The 18,011-nt window shown below is 36.2% G+C and overlaps 1 protein-coding gene across 1 annotated transcript; it reads right to left on the reverse strand.

Annotated features, from left to right (window-relative positions):
- Nucleotides 1-528: 528 nt before the first annotated feature.
- Nucleotides 529-17,044, reverse strand: SEC22A (SEC22 homolog A, vesicle trafficking protein; the record flags this gene model as incomplete). Its single annotated transcript, XM_082001614.1, has 6 exons — nucleotides 529-1,429; nucleotides 4,981-5,046; nucleotides 7,715-7,833; nucleotides 13,360-13,554; nucleotides 14,821-14,984; nucleotides 16,863-17,044. 6 exons carry the CDS (start codon nucleotides 17,042-17,044, stop codon nucleotides 1,229-1,231), a joined length of 927 nt encoding a protein of 308 aa, XP_081857740.1. The 3' UTR covers nucleotides 529-1,228.
- Nucleotides 17,045-18,011: the final 967 nt, after the last annotated feature.

Raw genomic sequence — 18,011 nt, forward strand, 5'->3', positions numbered from 1 at the left:
ATTAAAGCTTGCTCTTGTCTTTCTTCCTCTCCCCCACCCCTCCAGCATTTCAGTGAACCCTTATATTATTACAGGTCACATATAAAAATCTATCTATATATATTTGTACATTATGAAACATCACAAATAACTGTCATATGATTGTAAAAAAACCCCAGTGTAACTGATGGTGGTACTATATGGTTACTATTCCATTTTCTATGCATTTGGGGTTTGAAGCACCAACTTCAGGAGTATACAATGGTTCGCTCAAACACAAGCTAGAGCAAGTAGTTTCTATCCCAGCACAGAAACACCCAACCATAAAACCAGAACAAACAAAATCCCTGGTCTTTTCTTATTATTTTCCTGTCACCAGCTGTTTATCTCAGGTTTGAGCTAATTATTCGTCCATTTCTCAAAGTATATAAACAGAAGAACAATAGTCCAACAAGTACAAGTCACTCCTTTTACTCACCAATCCATCTCCTTTCAAGCTTTCCAGAGTTCAAACAAAGGAAGCGTGCAAAAATCCTGGGTTATGTGGCAGAACTTTTTGAATAATTACTAAAAAGAAACCCTGTCCACATTGATCACTTTCAAAGGATAATTAAAAGGAAATCATAAATAAAAAAAAAGTTAAAGTATTTATAGCACTAGACAGAGGGCCATAAAGCTGATCCCCAGAAACAGAGTTTCCAGGTTACATTTTAATTTAAAAAAATTCACATATATGTCAATGTGAAACAAAATATTCCAAAATTTAGTGTCTTACATATTCCAAATCTAGGTTGCCAATATGCAATAGCATTATTATTATTTATTTAGCTTGTCCCCTACTGCCTCACAAAGGCAAAACTGATTTTGGAAGTGAAGAGTTTGCATGATATACCGAACACATACTCTATAGACTCCTTCCATTAACATACTTTCCAATGAAGCTTTTTTATGCCACCAGTCAAATTCCCCAAACTTGGTGTCCCTACATACATTTCACTGCAAGGATATGACCCATTTTCCTCCTCTAGTCCCATATTGTTTCATGTCATTCTACTAAAAAAAAAAAAAAAACAATTAACCATCAGGTGAAAAATGTCCACAGTCATCCTACATTGCTTTATTTAAAAAAAAAAAAAAAAAAAAAAAGGAAAGCCCCATCCAGACAGCTTCTTCTTTTGGAGAACAGCTTTACATTCCTGAGAGTGAATAACTGTTGGAACAAGACTGCCTCTAAATGTTCCAGGACTTATCAGACATTGTAGTCAGGGGACTTCCCCTGTGGTTGTCGCAGTCGAATTTGTAAGGTAGAAAATGCTCCCACAGTCACATGAAAGAACAGCTGCCACAGGTTGCGCAGTTCATACAGATACATGTTACACAGGCAAATTAACCCAAAAGTCAGGAAGGATTTGGCATTCCTCCAGCCCGTGTAGTATACAAACAGGTAACACTGTCAGGAAATAAAAAAGAAATGGGATTACCACACGGAAGATAACTGCCAATGAAGAAACACCATCTGGTCACTGAGAAATTACAAACGCAAAACAAGTAAAAGTCTAAATCAAAGATGTAAGAAAAGTATCAATTTAGTGGTCATGGAAGGGTGAAAAGTACCTAACCTCAATACACAGTTACATTTTGCTTCTGTTAAACCCTCTTTGAGAACAATTCTCTCATAATGATTGATTACAACCCACAATAATGAGTGGCCCATGACAAAGGAAAGAGGACATTCCTGGCAATCTCTGGTCAAAATGCACTCTGTTCCACCCCAGCAATGGAGAAGGAACAAAAGCCAGCATTAAGTCTTCTTCAGGCAAAGCAATGGGAAGGACAGGAAAAATACCAGGGCCCTGCAGCTGGGAACAAGGCAATCCGCAGATACCAACCCGGCGTCCTGCTAGGGTTAACGCAGAGGATTAACTGGTAGATGCAGAGAGGCCACGAATACCCGCTGCCCTTCTTCAGCTGCTGCCACGTGGATCACATTTGGAGAGAAATACAAACAACTCTACTGTAATTCTACCACGTTTTAAGGGTCAGTTCCTGTGCGCTGTGGTGTAACACAGCATGTCAGGACTGCCCACAGTTCCCTGGTCTGCCTTCTTCCTACTGCAGCTGGATATCTGTTCAAGTCTCTCACCTCAGTTTTCATCTCTAAAAGGACATAGGTTTTATGTAGACATTATTTTTACTTCTGCCACTGTTCAAACTATTTCCTTGACTTCTAAAAAAAAAAAAAAATATTTGTTTGTTCCCCCTCTGGTTTCTAGCCATTTCAGTCTGCTGAAGAAAGGTTTTGAAGCTGTGCTTCAAGGTAGATAACAACATCACTTGGGCTTACTGTGTATTCCAAATTTGTTCCCAGTGGATATATAACCATGCTCACACATCCATCATCAGATTATTTGTCATATCTGTTCTTGGGCATTTGGCAATCAGGCAGAGAAACTCTGCTTAAATTTTTTTCATATTCATGTTCCTCAAAAAAAAGGACAAAGCATTGTACATTTGCAACTGAACAATGCGATTTATTGAGGTAACTTTATATTCTATTTGAAACTCAACCACTTTCTCACAAAGCATGCATTTCCACTGTAAGTATGGCTGAGATTAACAAAACTACGTACAATTTCTGGATATCTAAATATCTTCAGAGATAAGAGTACTGACAGTATCAGTAAGATTTGTTATGTCCTCCAAAGTAAAGTAAAACTAGAGAGAAGAAATCCGCATGTTTCAGAATCTAGATGGGATTCCTCTGAACCTGCTTGGCCATTTTGAGCAGAGCAAGTACAACCTACTTGTGCTGACAGTTTTACAAATCGTATGTAAAAGAGCAATTAGTTGGTACCAGTATCTCAGCAATAAGAATTCAGATAATTTCCTAGTATCATTGCTTCCACTGACAACATATGAAGAAGTGTAACTGCTTCCAAGATTAAAATAAGAGTCAGGATACACTTCATCAAAATGATTAATAAATATGAAGGGTTTAAAAAACAAAAATACTATAGAATTTTAAAAATATTACTGCAACATGATGTTGAATGATTGTGAATTTTACTGACGATCTGTTTTAAATGAATTCTGAGGCTTATTTTTTCATTAGTCTAGGTTTGAGATGCTAGAAGATTTGCCACTTACAAAACTAAGCACAAGTCAAAAGGCCAAAACACTGTGGTTTTAACACGTTACTATAGCAAGTGCTGGTACAAAATTCCTGAGGGTTTTTTTTTCTTCTATTAAAAGAGAAATGTTAGCATGGCAATTACTGAACATGCTTTTATGTAAGGTTCCTCTGTGCTACTTCAGAGAAGAGTTTGATTTTTGATTTTTTTTTTTTTTTAATAAATGTTAAGAAATGACTGAAGGTTCAGCTCCTGACACTTTGCACTTTGGGTACAACTGAGACAGTTGTTACTTTTGTACATTTTCTTCTTCAGAAGAGACAAGAAACCATGGAGGAACACTAGACACGTCAGAAAGCCTGAAACATCATATTCCATGTTAAGTCCCATTTTTTGCCTGCACACCTAGGCTACAAGCATTTTTTTGGAAACTATAAAGCAAAACACACTGCTATGTTGTTATTAACTAAACAAAACAATACAGCAGTATGGACACCTTGTGGGTGAATGATAATGAAATGCAATGCGCTGCGATGCAACATATGGAATTAATCTCCCGAACTCCTAAGCGTGGCAAAAGAACATCAGAACATGCCAGAGAACTGACAGCCCTCTTAGTTCTGAAAACTGACCAGTTACATATTGTAGGAATGACACCAGAAGGTGTGGAACAAAAGTCTCAACAGATACGTTTTGAACATTAAGAAAAAGCCTGCATTCCAAGCTGCATGGATTCTTTCTTTAAAAGAGCTCTGTTCAAGTCAGACAGTGGGGGAAAGACATATGTCCTTATGTCTCAATGCATAGACATGAATACTATATAAAGAATAAGGTTTCTAATTTGGGAGAGGAGGGAAGAATTATTTTTCACACAAAAAAAGAACGGAGGAGCTCTACCTTATCTGATCTGGAACAGATTAACAAATTAACACCAATGTGAAGAGTTATTTAAGGCTGAAGCTGATGAAAAGTCAACAAGTGTTGAAGAACATAAATTGTACTGTGACATTTTGCTAGAGATTCGTTACAGAGAATGGAGAACATGGGTAACCTGGACAAAAGGCTGACTGATAGAAAGGCTGATATAAAAGGAAAATCCTGAGACATTATTTTATTTTATGGTCTGACACTGTACTAAATATTGGCACACGGAAACAAGTAGAAACTGCATACTCCACAAGTGCAAGAGATTAAAAGTCGAAAGAATTACAGTAACAGCAATTGAGCATGACAGACGTTATAGTCATAGCTAAACGCAACAGCAGTGTCGCTAAATGACAAATGCCAATGGGCACCAGAACACCTTGCTACAAATTATATAGGAGAGTCAAATTCAGATGCAGAAATGGAAAACCTACAGACATGAAATGCAATGTGAAATATCAGACAGGAGTAGAAAAACATAGTGGAAAGTGGATGAAAGCTTTGAAAAGGAAGGAGATGCACAGTAATGTACAAAGTAAGGAAATTCTGGGGTGTAGTACCTAGGTATTACCGCATTTACTTTAAATCTTTCCAAGGAAAGCAGCAGTAAGGCATTTGTTCAGATAGTTAAGTTTACTTGAACTATGAAACTACTACTTTAAGGAAATGATATAACCTCTACTGCTTGTGAATTTAGAGATAAACTGTAAGCTCTAGACAGAAAAGTACAGCGAATCTCAACTGGAAAAAAATGCCAGCAAACAGCAGCTCTCTGTATCAATCTACTGTATTATGGTTTATGATTAATGAAATAAAACAGAGCAGAAATTATTTTTATAATCACCCTATTCAAGCATCTGTGACATTTAAGAAAACGTGATGACATTTATGCATGACTGGGTTATGTTTCTAAACTCTAGTGAATTATGCAAGCAGAAGAACACACCTGGTACAAACAGGCTGCTGTTCCAAGAAAAAATGCAATAACATAGCTGAAATCTTCACCTTCGTTCTGTGAAAATAAAACAAAAAGACATGTTTTACAATGTTTCAGTAAAATAACAGATATCCACAGTATGAAAGTTATTAATTATTGTATGTTAAGATAGTCTCTCACATAGAGATCTAGAATAATCCCTATATTACACTAAACCAAAAGAGTTAGTAATAATCATTGCTTACTTATAAGTTTGGAAAAAAACACTGTGATTTGGAACCTGACCAATATGTTTATTCACAACAGACAACTAACGCTGAGATTTTCAAAAGCCTTAAAGGAAGTCCAGCTCTAACACTGGATACTTACCTTCTCCAGATGCCTTTGAAAATTCAAGTCTAAACAGTGTAACTGCATTTAATATCAACTTAGTAGAACTGTGCCTTCCTCCAGCTTCACAAAATGGAAACAAGATAAAAGGAAAAGAGAGAGACTGGCCACCAGGGTGTGGTAAAATTCCACATTGTGAATAACGCAGGCAGCTCTGCGTTCATGGCAGTGAGAACAAACAGATGCATATGAATTTATCAGAGAGTGAGTACTGGAAAATTAAGTTTTCTTGAAGATGGAAAAATTTGCTTGAAGTGATAGATCTTTCTACAATGTGTTTAAAAACCAAAACCAAAATTCCTTCTAACTTGCTCAGATGGGTTCTTATAGTTTCTATATAGCTGAACAGAATGAATTTACACACTCAGGGATTATTCTAACTGCATTTCAAACAAACATCTGTGAAAATCAAAAACTCTCCTGGGAAAACAATGGGTACTCAGCTAAATGTTCTTCCTTGAAAGCGACTATCACTTTGAGAAGAAGGCCATTCGGAACTGCAACTTGTTTCTGCTTAGAGTATGTTCAGTGTGAAGCATTTCCATCTACAGGGTTGACCAGGGAAGTTTGTAAGTCTGCACATAAAACTTCCCTACACAATGCAGTACACTCCTAAATCATATGTAAATCTTTATCTTGGTGCCACTGCATATTTGCTGGAGTATAGCTACAGACTGTAACAGAGTTTGTTAACACCCAAATAAAAACACTGATTAGAAAGGAAACTCTAATTGAGAGAGAAGCTTTTGAATGACTTCACAGAAGAAGTTCCATTAAACACGTTTTGGATTATTTCTCCCTAAACCTTGTGGATTTTTCCATAGTGGAGTAAATTGAGATAAATTTTAATGGCTTTTTAGTGTGCCTCATTCATCAGAAATGAAAAAATATCTTCCATCTGTACTGCCATTGGTTGCCCTATCATCACTTAAATAGGTTAATCTAACATTGGCATTCCTTTTTAAAAAATCAGCTGCAGAAAGATAACAAAACAAATTCTAGAAACATTACGCTAAGCAGCAGAAATCTGTTCAGTACTATTTGTACTACAGCGTACTTCAAATTCATTCCTATTTATAAATTGAGAGGATTGTGCATAACAGAAAAATCTAATTGGGGATAAAGTAGAGATGTATGTTCACCATTTCATTGTTGGTTTTTCTTTAAAAAACAAATCAAAACCAACTCAAAATAAGAACCTAGGATGGAACACTTTCATTAACCCTGTTCATCTATTCACTACTCTTCAGCAAATGCTGAAACCTCAAACATCACTCTTTATTAAATCTTTACATATACCAATAATTATGTAAGACAACTGGAATAAAGGTCATCTTTACCTTACTTCCCTAAAAAGTCCATTAGGTATCAAAAGCATTGCAATTATGAAGTCCAGATATATGTTTGCATAAAAAGACCATCTATTAGCCGAGCAGGAGGACTCCCATTTTATTTCAGGAAACTTCCACAGGGTTTTTACTTTCTACCTCCATCACCAGAACAAAGTATGGCCATTAAATGTTAAGTAAGTCTTTGGGGTTTTTTTTTTTTGGTAACACACATGAACTTCCTGTGCATGCTTGCAAGCACTACTAGCATATTCAGTTGAGTTGTTTGAAATCATTAACCATTATTGTTTTCATTGTAGCAGTAAGAACATGACTAGCACAAAAAATGGAATAGAAAGAAACTGAAAGGCTATAGGGAGGGTCAGGGCAGAGAGTTCACATAAATAAAAGTTTGTTGGCGAGGTTGGTTGGTGAGGGGGGTGTTGTTTGGGGAGTGGGGTTTAGAAGAAAATCACTTGCCAGTTTCCCCTTACATGGATCCTTTCCGCACACAATGAGAAATAAGCATCCTACTTAAGAAGGTTTATTAAAACACAAAAAACCTAAAAAAGTTTTCTGAAAAAGAATTTTACAAAACCTGTTTAAAGATGCCTGCTCTGTGGACCCTTCCAAAATATTGGCCAGATTTTCAAAGCTGTTTATCATTTCTCTCAAGTGCTTTTAAGTAACATCTATTAAAATTAAAAGTCTCATGTTCTGGCATAAATTTAGAAAACAGAACATTATGTTCACATACTCAGCTGCTATCAAGGTACCTAGGGAAGAAGTCGGCCACCCACCTTCTACTGCTTTTGAAACTCATAGCCTCAATGAATTATGCATCACACTCAAGAAGGATGCACAGATTAACAAACAATACAGGTTTCATAAACAGAGGTCTGTCCTCACAAACAATACTTCTGAAAATAAAACTGGCAAGACTTAGTTCATATAGCAAGCATCTTCTAGGTGATACTGTAACTGCTATGATGCATAACTCTTAAATTCATAAACATGTACAATACCTGGAGAAGACTTTCTATGGCATGAAAGCCACGAATTAAATTCAAAGCCCCACATAACAGACTAAGCACAAATGACACAATCCCTGGCAGAGTCACAGGTTCCAGACGCTGATGAGGAGCTGCAAAGCAAAAGATAGAAAAAAGATATCAAAGGTCAAAGCAATGTCTTTAGAAATTTAGTAAAATAGTAATCTAATTTTTCAGTGGCTTCTAGCTCAAGAAGAGATCACTGAAGCAAACCGTAAAATGTCACTTTTTTTTCTAAAAATAAGAAGAAACATTTTAAATATTTCAACACAAGGTTAACAAAACATATACTTTCCTTCAATTCACATCTATAATTGTCTTATGCTATTTAGTCTTTAACTTAATACATTCAGTTTATTCAGTATGGTACTGAAAGCTGCTCAAACATGCCAGGAAATCAATGGCAAATGATGTACCTCCTAGAGAAAGTTGTCTACAATTAGTAGCCAGCTACTAAGTCACCTACTTAAGAGCTCCTCTCACAACCTCCACTATTGAGACTGATTTAACTTGTTTGCTGAACAGAATGCCATGAGGCAAAGGTATTACAGATCCCTACCTTAAAAAAAACATACAGCCAGTGAGTGCTGCCAAAGACACAAATAAAAAGACAGTTCTGAAAGTAAGCTAGTATCCATACTACAACCTTATACAGACCTTCCAGATAGTGCTTAGAAGTCTCCTACAAAACACATTAAAATTAAAACACACTTTCTTTCCACGCACACCCACTCTTTCAGGCTTATCTGGAGTCACAAGTACATAACAGTTGTGTATGTTCCTCATTACTGTCCCTTTCCATAATTAATAAGAGAAAACAAATATGACAAAACAATGCAAAACTGTTAAAGAGTCTAGGCAACACTGGGAAAACAACAGGACTACTGAGCCATACTTAAATCATTCTGTTCAAATCAACGAAGTGTAAAGATGTGAACAATGAGGTTAATGAACCGTAACTTTAATAGAGAGAGGGGTGTCAATCCTGGTTTGCCTTGCACAGATTCAGGAAAAAAGGCTTTCCAAACAGTTTATGAAGTTACAGAACCTAAAGAAAAAAATGACAAAAGGTATTTCACATTGATAAGCAGACAGGGCTCTCTAATTATGAGTGTGTGATAACTTAAAAATAAACCACAAAATTAGTTCAGTTAACTCATTTGTGCTGAATTTAACAGTGCAATCAGTTGGGTTTTTTTAAACAAAAGTATAACCCATGTTTAACTTTCAGAGCTTATTGCTCTTCTAGTGCATATTAGAGGAATACTACCAGCACTCACTCAGTTAAGATTAGATATGCTATTTGCATACCAAGCAATTCTTTTTCAGTGACTCGTAACTGGTTGTTTTCATAGAATCAAAGAATCGTTTAGGTTGGAAAGACCTTTAAGATCATCAAGTCCAACTGTTAACCTAGCACTGCCAAGTCCGCCACTAAACCATGTCCCTAAGCACCACATCTACACGTCTTTAAAATACCTCCAGGGATGGTGACTCAGCCACTTCCCTGGGCAGCCTGTACCAGTGCTTGGCAACCCTTTCAGTGAAGAAATTTCTCCTAATATCCAATCTAGACCTCCCCTGGCGCAACCTGAAGCCATTTCCTCTTGTCCTATCGCTTGTTACTTGGGAGAAGAGACTAAAACCCACCTTGCTACAACCTCCTTTCAGGTAGCTGTAGAGAGCAGTAACATCTCTCCTGAGCCTCCTTTTCTCCAGACTAAACAACCCCAGTTCCTTCAGCTGCTCCTCATAAGACTTGTGCTCCAGACCCTTCACCAGCTTCTTTGCTTGTCTTTGGACATGCTCCAGCACCTCAACATCCTTCTTGTAGTGAGGGGCCCAAAACTGAACACAGTATTCAAGATGCGGCCTCACCAGTGCCGAGTACAGGGGTGCAATCACTTCCCTCCTCCTGTTGGCCACACTATTTCTGATACAGGCCAGGCTGCTGTTGGCCGCCTTGGCCACCTAGGTACACTGCTGGCTCATATTCAGCCGGCTGTCAACCAGCACCCCCAGGTCCTTTTCCCCCGGGCAGCTCTCCAGCCACTCCTCCCCAAGCCTGTAGCGTTGCATGGGGTTGTTGTGATCCCAGTGCAGGACCCAATACTTAGCCTTTTTGAACCTCATACAGTTGGCCTCGGCCCATCGATCCAGCCTGTTCAGGTCCCTCTGTAGAGCCTTCCTGCCCTCCAGCAGGTCAACACTCCTGCCCAACTTGTTTTGGTTTTTTTTTTTTTAAACCATCTCATCTAGAGTATGGTAAAAAGCTGAAGGTGTTACGTGACATTTTAGCCAAAAGTAGCTGCATTTCATTAACTGGTAGATAAAATTATTTCACTGCTCTCCATGCACAGCCCTCCAGACAATCTGATTTTCCACATATATCAGAGTAACTTTAAAACATCATGTGATAAACCAGTATTTAAAACACCTCCTTGAGAACCATGGAGGGAAAAAGTAAAGAGTCTTGTCAGCTAAATCAAAACAGTCTATGACTATCATAAAATAGTAACTTTTCTCTCTTATTAAAATATGAAACAAATAAAAAAAATGTAAAGGACATTGCATACTGCTGGTGATGTCATTAAGCTCTCCAGGTCTTAATAAATTTCAGTGTTACAATCAAAACATCAAGAGTCATTTAAATACAAAAAAAATAAAGGCAAAACCAGAAGAATAAAGGAGAAAAGTGGCAGAGAAGGCAGGGTAAAGGACAGCTGACCTTGAGTCAGTACATCCATAAATCTTAGAAATATGATAACTGCCATATCAAAAACTCTCTGACACAAGCCAAGGATCAAATAAGCACAAATTCTAAATGAAAATGTTGAAATTTAAATAAAAACGTATGAACTTTACATGATGTGAGAAACTGCACTACTTATAAGGACATTTACTTAAAATTAAATGTAAAAAAAAAAATTTGAGTATGCAATCAGGCAAAAAGTAACTTAACTGTTACATCATTGAAAAAAAGCTCAGAAAAGAATAAATTTATCCTAACCTAGAACATCACACATCAGCATGGTGTCACCCTATTTCTAATGCCTGCCAACACCTACCTTCACCTCTGAAACAAAATTCTATCTGTAATCTGCACACTTTTACGCTTCACACATTAATAATTACCCCGATTCCTCACTACACAGCACAACTGGCTAAAGGAAAAGGGCTGCTATTTTCAATTACTTTAACAATATAAGAGGCCTAGACACTAGACCTTGCATGCACATCCAATGACAAGTATAAGCAAGTAACAGACAGTGCTTCATCAGCATAGCCAAAACTAACGCATCAAATTCTGCTATTCTGTGTAATAAAACAATGTTTGTGTCTACCTAACTTCCTACCTCTGCATGCTATCCAACCTGATTTAACATACTTAATTAACTTATAGCATGCCATATTTTAACAGGGCAGCATACTCAGGAAATTACACTAGGCAAACCATATCATTTTGTGAGAATTTGTCCTTAGAGCAAAGGAGAAACTCTGAAGTCTAGCCAGCTGAGTGGGTAGCAATCATGCAGAGAAAGTTCTTTTCAAAGGTGGAGAGAAGCGATGAATGTAAAGAATTACAGAACTTTTAGCAGACTTGCTAAAAAAGACACTGTTATTCAATAGCATCTAAAATTTGGAGAGCCGGAGAAGGAGCAAAGTGCAAACCTCTCATAATGTACAGCCTTTTGATAGTGAGTTTCTAGAGCAATTCAAGCAAGGAATGGATAACTGAACAGAGAGATCTATGGAATTCAGAGGAAGAAGAAAGTAACTGAAAGAGGGGAGAAAAACAGAAGAAAGTCAACATGGAAAGGAAAGAAGACAACAACTGCTTTTATAAGACAAGTTCTGAAGAGGTACGTAAAAAAATTGGAAGATCATCTGCCAATTATTGTTTAATTTTACTTTATAGTAAAAAGGGAAGTGGTCCTTATGCATTTTAATTTAGGACCATATGATCTTCCAACACTTCTACTCAGAAAAGTGATAAAAACCTCATCTCCCACTACATGGACAACTTTAAAAATACAGCAAATTTTTACACAGGCAGAATTGTCTTTTTTTTTTTTTTCCTTTTTCCAATTGCAGGTAGTATGAACCTAGATGATTTTCAGTTAACCAGTTGTCACTTGTGCTACTATAATCTTTTCCACAAACCAGGATTCCACTGGAACATGAAAAAAGTAACAATAATGTAAGCATCAAAAGTGGCCAAAAAATTTTATCACAGCATGCCACACCTTTAAAAAGAGCACACACATATAAGCAGTAGATAATTAAAGGTATGTACAGCACCGCTTATAAGATTCCAGTCTTCTAAACAATTTAATCATCTTCATACATTTCCTTTATGAATTTTCCAGAATCTATCTCCAATACTGTTAAATTGCAAATACAGAGATTGTAAGCTATTTCTACACTGTCTCATAGCACCTGGCATTCTCAGGATCAGGGCCCCAGCAGTATAAATAGAGCACCCTAGCAATTTTGTTAATTTTTTATCTTCAGTAGAAAGTAGTTTTCAATCTTCTAGAGGAATCCTTACAAGTAAAAGTAGTTTAGGATAATACACTGGCAAAGAGACCTTATTACTATATATATAAACTGCACAAAATTAAGTTGATCTCTTATATTACAGAACTTTAGGAAGTGTTTAGATTTACGACTGCCATTTTCACCCTGACACTGTAAAGTGAATGGCATCGGTGTACATCTGCCCAGGATAACTCGCCTTACAGACAGAGGTACTTTTGGAAAAAAGGGGGAAGATAGTAAAATCAAAAATCAACACTTCCTTTCATTCTATTTAAGATTTTGCCTCACTAAACTCGAAGACTGAAATCAGGTTATATCAGTTTCACATGTGGAGTCCACATCTTAGTGCAAGGATCTGGTGAGGTTTAAGTTTTCCATCCTGCTGGGAAACATCTAAAGGTGGACCTTAAGCTGATTCAGAGCACTCACTTAATAGCACAAACCTTTAACACAGTTCAACCACACAATTCCATATTTACATCCTACACAAAGCAAATTAAATTTAAAAAAAATTAATGACTGCTTAAATGAATGTGGCAAGTACATACAAAATTGCTATTATTAACATCATACACAAGGCATTTATTTTAGAGAGTACATCTTTTGGCCAGCACAGCTCTTTGGATTTTCACCCTCACAGATGCTTCCTAAAGTGATGCTTCACCCTCCAGCTGCTCTAACTCCTGACACTATGGTCTTAGCTTATGTCATCACTGGGTTTTACTGGGCAGAAATAATAATTTTGATAAATCTTAAAAGGTCAGAAAAAGGAAGAAGATCATCTTGTTAAGTGCTCATCTTAATTTGCTTATTTTCATGTAGATTTTTTTCTTCTTCAAAAAGCAGTCCATTGAGTAGACCCACTTCTCTCTCCTAGTACCTTGGGAAAATATGCACTTTGAGCAGACAACAAAACAAACATCTAAGCTAAAATACACGTAAGGTCATGGCAGCTTTATGCTTTAAGAAGATCACTGTGAAAATGTTTTTTTAAAAAGAAAAACATATTAAAGGTTAATTCTACTACCCTGCATCTGTCTCATTTAAGGATGCAAAAACAAAAGTCTGAAACTTACCTGCAGATATCTTACCAGTACCCTTATATTCTGCCATGGATAAATGTGCAAACCCATTAGCTGAATCAAGTTCTGACATAGAAATTTGATAAGGTGGTCTCAGTTTGATTTCTGTCTGCATGTCAGCAAGATTCATCTTTGTTGACAAAGAACGTGTGTTGTTATACCTCTGTTTGGTCCTCTGAATGAAATTATCTGTGTAGAATTTAAAATAAAAAGGTATATTCTTATGGACTTTTGTTGATTAAATAATCCAAGACCATGCAGCTTTATGTACTACATACTTCACAAATTGAAATATATTGATTGAAATACTTGTATTTATCTTGGAATTTTTAATACTATTTCTGTTTTGTGAGTAATATATCATGGGCTATTTAATTCTGCAGTAAAAAAAAAAAATTAAGCTCTAGAAATCTAATTACTTAAAACTGTGAATAAACTAATGACTTTTCACTGCACGAGACTGAATGCATTGCTAATACAATGGATTTACTGCACCTATTCTAACTTTTCTGTTAGTTTAGTAAATATCCTTATGAAAAAATTACCTCCTCCATTCAAGTATAAGCTTACTTGAGTATGAAACATGCTTGTAAAATATTAAAGCGGAAAAAATTAATACAGTTTTTATAGCTGTATAATACTGTAAAGTCTTACATTCTAACTTAACAACTAGTAGAACGAGGAAGGCACTGGGAAAAAAAAAGAGTGTTCATAGAAATCTTCACAAGGAAGACAACAATGTTATATAGAAATTGTTAAAAATTGCCCAACTGAATTACAGGCAGGAATTAACCAACTGGAATATGTTCCCCTATATTTCTAAAACTGCGGTTCTTTTTGCATTAATGCATTTTATAAGAATATTTGAAATAACTGCCTAACATATAGTATTAAAGCGACAGATATTAATGGAATCTGTAACAGCTGTTATCTGGTATATATGACATTAGCTGTATTTGGAGCTTTCATGACAGAAAATTCAATGCTTCACTATATCCTAAGACAAATAAAAATCTCTCCCTTTCATGCACGGAACAAAAATTAGAGCACAGCTAAGAGCAAACATGGAATTGCAATCTCCTACTTGAGAAATTTATGAAGCTCAATGCCTTTACAGGTGAAGTATTTCAACAAGTATGAAGTCAAACAACTCCTAGTATTATCAAGCAGGAGAAGATCAACTCCAGATTTGGTCACACAAGACTTAAACCAAAACCTGCTGGAATGAACAGCAAGATTATAAACAAGTTTGGATAAAACTCTAGTAGCCTAATTTAATGCCCACAAAAGTTTCTTTACTGACTCCAATGGGAGTGAAATTAGACTGTAAATCCACCTGAAATACAGCTATAAACTGCCTTGGACATTTTTGTTTTGTGTGCACCATGTTGTACATCTGTTTAAATATTCATTTGTCTTAGTGTGAGAACCAAGAAAAAGAAGTCAGATCCTTACCAAACTCTATAAAACAGTATGGTCTGACAGCAGTATTTGTCTTCATCATATTGTAGGTAGTGATGAACTCTTTCTGAAGCTCATCCAGGAAGCAGAAAGCCAGGACACTGGGATAATTTTCAGTGCACAACATCATATAACTTACTCCCAGAGAACTGATAAAGCTATAATTGAGACAACAAATTAAAAATTTCAAATTTAAATCCAGATAATTCGCAGCTTCACTAGTTTGATGTCATAATCAGAAAAGCAAAAACTGCTCTGTGATAGCCAAGGAATTAATGCTTACTGAAAAGTCCAACATAATTTTTTTCTAGGCAATGATTTACTTTAGCACCGCATTGTACCATCATAGGAGAAGCTGCGTTATACATACATGTGTATGTATATATACATGTGTGTATACATATGTACACATTGTCACATACATGGAACAGAAAATAACATAAAGCTTTTGAGATACAGAAACACAGCAGATTTGTCCCATAATAGCTTTTCATTCATCTCAAATGCAGAATATGTGATCTGGCACATCCCAAACATGCAAAAACCTATCTTCAGATTTAGGGGGGAGGGTAGTAGGTTCTTTTGAAAAATATGTGAGGAAATAAAACTGTTCCGTAGAATAAGGGATTTATCATTCTCCATGGATGACTAGAGATGGCAAATATGAAATTAGAAAGGGATGATTTTCAATACGCATATCCCTATTGCATTTACACAATTCAGTAAATCGAGTTCACATTTTCATGACACATTCAAATGTCTTCAAAATCTTGATGGATAACTTAAACTATTAAAAGTAATAAATGGCAAAAGTAATAAAAAAACATCCTGACTAAGCCTTATGTTTCATTCTTAAAAGTTTCTTTTAGGCAGATCAGTTTACAAGCCAACTACACCTGAGGTTTTAAAAAAAACATTGACTGGAAAAATTTAGTCCATGCTGGGCCTAGTCCTGAGGAATGCTGGAAACTCACATATACCAATGGGAGATGGAGAAGGTTTAGCACTTTCTAGGATCATTCATAGGTGGTATACCTTCCACAAGGTAACTTTTACATGTTTGCTAGGGGTTAGGATGCAATCACCCACCTCATCTTAAATAGCATAAGTAAATTAGAATCAAAATTTAGCTCAGCTGAACTGCAGCTGAATTACCAACTACACACACATGCATCTAGTTACCGGTACTAAGGAAAAAGGTCATGTATAAAGCAAAATTCTAAGTAAACAATAGATTCAAATAATTATGTCATAATAATCCAAGTTTCACACTGCGAACAGAGGAAAAAAGAGCATCTTCTGAATTATCAGTGTTGATATGCAGGTACGCTGTCAAATCGACTAGCTCCAAAAATTTAGGAATTGTTATTAAAAAAGAACAAGTCAAAACACAAAAGGGTGAATAGAAAAACTTTCATTGTTGTGAAAGTGCTGGACAGAGCAGTAGGATAGGTAGGCTCCATTGAACCACTCAAGACTTTACTACACACTGCCTCTACACTAGAAAAATCATTCCCACCCTTCCCACTCCCTCACTCCTTATGAAATAATTATTGAGTTATGCTTGGTTTTTATGGCATGTTTTCTCTAAAGGCAACAGAAATCCTGAAGATACAATAAAAGGGCCCAATTCCATCACACCCTAACCACAGGTTTCCAGAAATACTGGGTTATGAAAGTATTCGGGTACTTTATTAAATTTGTGTAAACTAAAATGAATACTAGTTAAACTAGCACAACAAAGAACAAGGCTGGCCATTTTCATATAGGAAACAACCTTGAAATTTAAAAAAACATTTCTAGTAGGTCAAAGACTTTGATATTTATAAAAATACTGTCTATTTCAAACTAGAACTTCGACCAAAGTTTGAACAGGTTTCAATTCTTTCTACAATTTCTCAATTTTAAATTTCTAATACATAAATACTGCTAAGAATTAATCTTAGTTTGATTAATCATTTCTAATATAAACTGTTAACTTTTCAACTTGTGGACACAACTCAGGATGTCACCAATATATAAAAAAGAAGTCTTACTTTATATTATACTGCCCGCTTTTCAGAGTACATCTATCAGGAAGCTGAGAAAGTTTCTTTGAGAGCATTTTAAAATATTTTCTACATTCCTGCATTCCCGTGCTCTGGTCATAGTCAGTAGACGCAGACAGTGGGAGTCCATCCCTCACACGGACCACAGAGGCAGATAAAATCATAGACATTGCCAACAGAGTTAACGACAACCTACAACAAAACACAAATCAGGATGAATCAGAATTAAGGTAAAAGCAAAACTAACAGAGTCAACTGTGATTAATCAACCTTCCCAAGCTGTATACTGGGCTCAGGCTTAAAATGGGGCACAGGAGGGATTTTCAACTGTAACAGATTAGAGTCCTAGCTGAATAGGACCTATTAGTCTACATGAACCACAAAGCAGCAGCACATCTAATGTCACATTTTCAAACATTTTTATCTGAACTGACATAAATCCTCACCTAGAGTTATGTAGACAATATATAGAGAGGATTCCCACCCTTAGAGAATCCTCACCTGTGGAGATTGAAACACTATTACTTAGCCTCAGTACTACTGCAGCACTTGCACCCTTCAAGCTGTGAGTCTTCCTGTTTAATGAGACAATTATAGTCTAAACAAACAAGAACAACAGCTGGAGAGGAAAAACATGTACTGCAAAGATATGCCAGATGGAAAAGTGATCCGGGTCTTGATGAAGCAATAATATTAACGTGCTTTCATGAAACTGTGTCACTGAGTACACGCTTAAGTACCCTGACAAGCAGAGACTTATACAACTTACATACTATGAATAGGAAATCAAGGAATCAGGACAGCAATGAATGTAATCCATCTCTCCCAACTCACAACAGAATTTCTTAAACCTGAAATGTCTCTTTTCTTATCTAGGTCTCCATTTTCTTTACATCTGCAAAATGTGTCTCTCAGTATTACACCAATACTGAGCAGGTTGAAATGGTGCTTGCAAAGCCTATGTGCTTTTACAGTATTTAATTTTCAAAGCATAGTAATTACAGCTTTGTGGAATATAGTTACTTGAAAAAGTTGTATATTTAAACATTTCTTTATAAAACGGAGAAAATTTATAGCAGGCATTTAACAGTATAAATACATAGACTGCAGACAGTCTTTCAAGACTGAAGACACATT

Source organism: Phaethon aethereus (genome assembly GCF_964289735.1).
Source record: "Phaethon aethereus genome assembly, chromosome: 6".
Lineage (NCBI taxonomy): Eukaryota > Metazoa > Chordata > Aves > Phaethontiformes > Phaethontidae > Phaethon > Phaethon aethereus.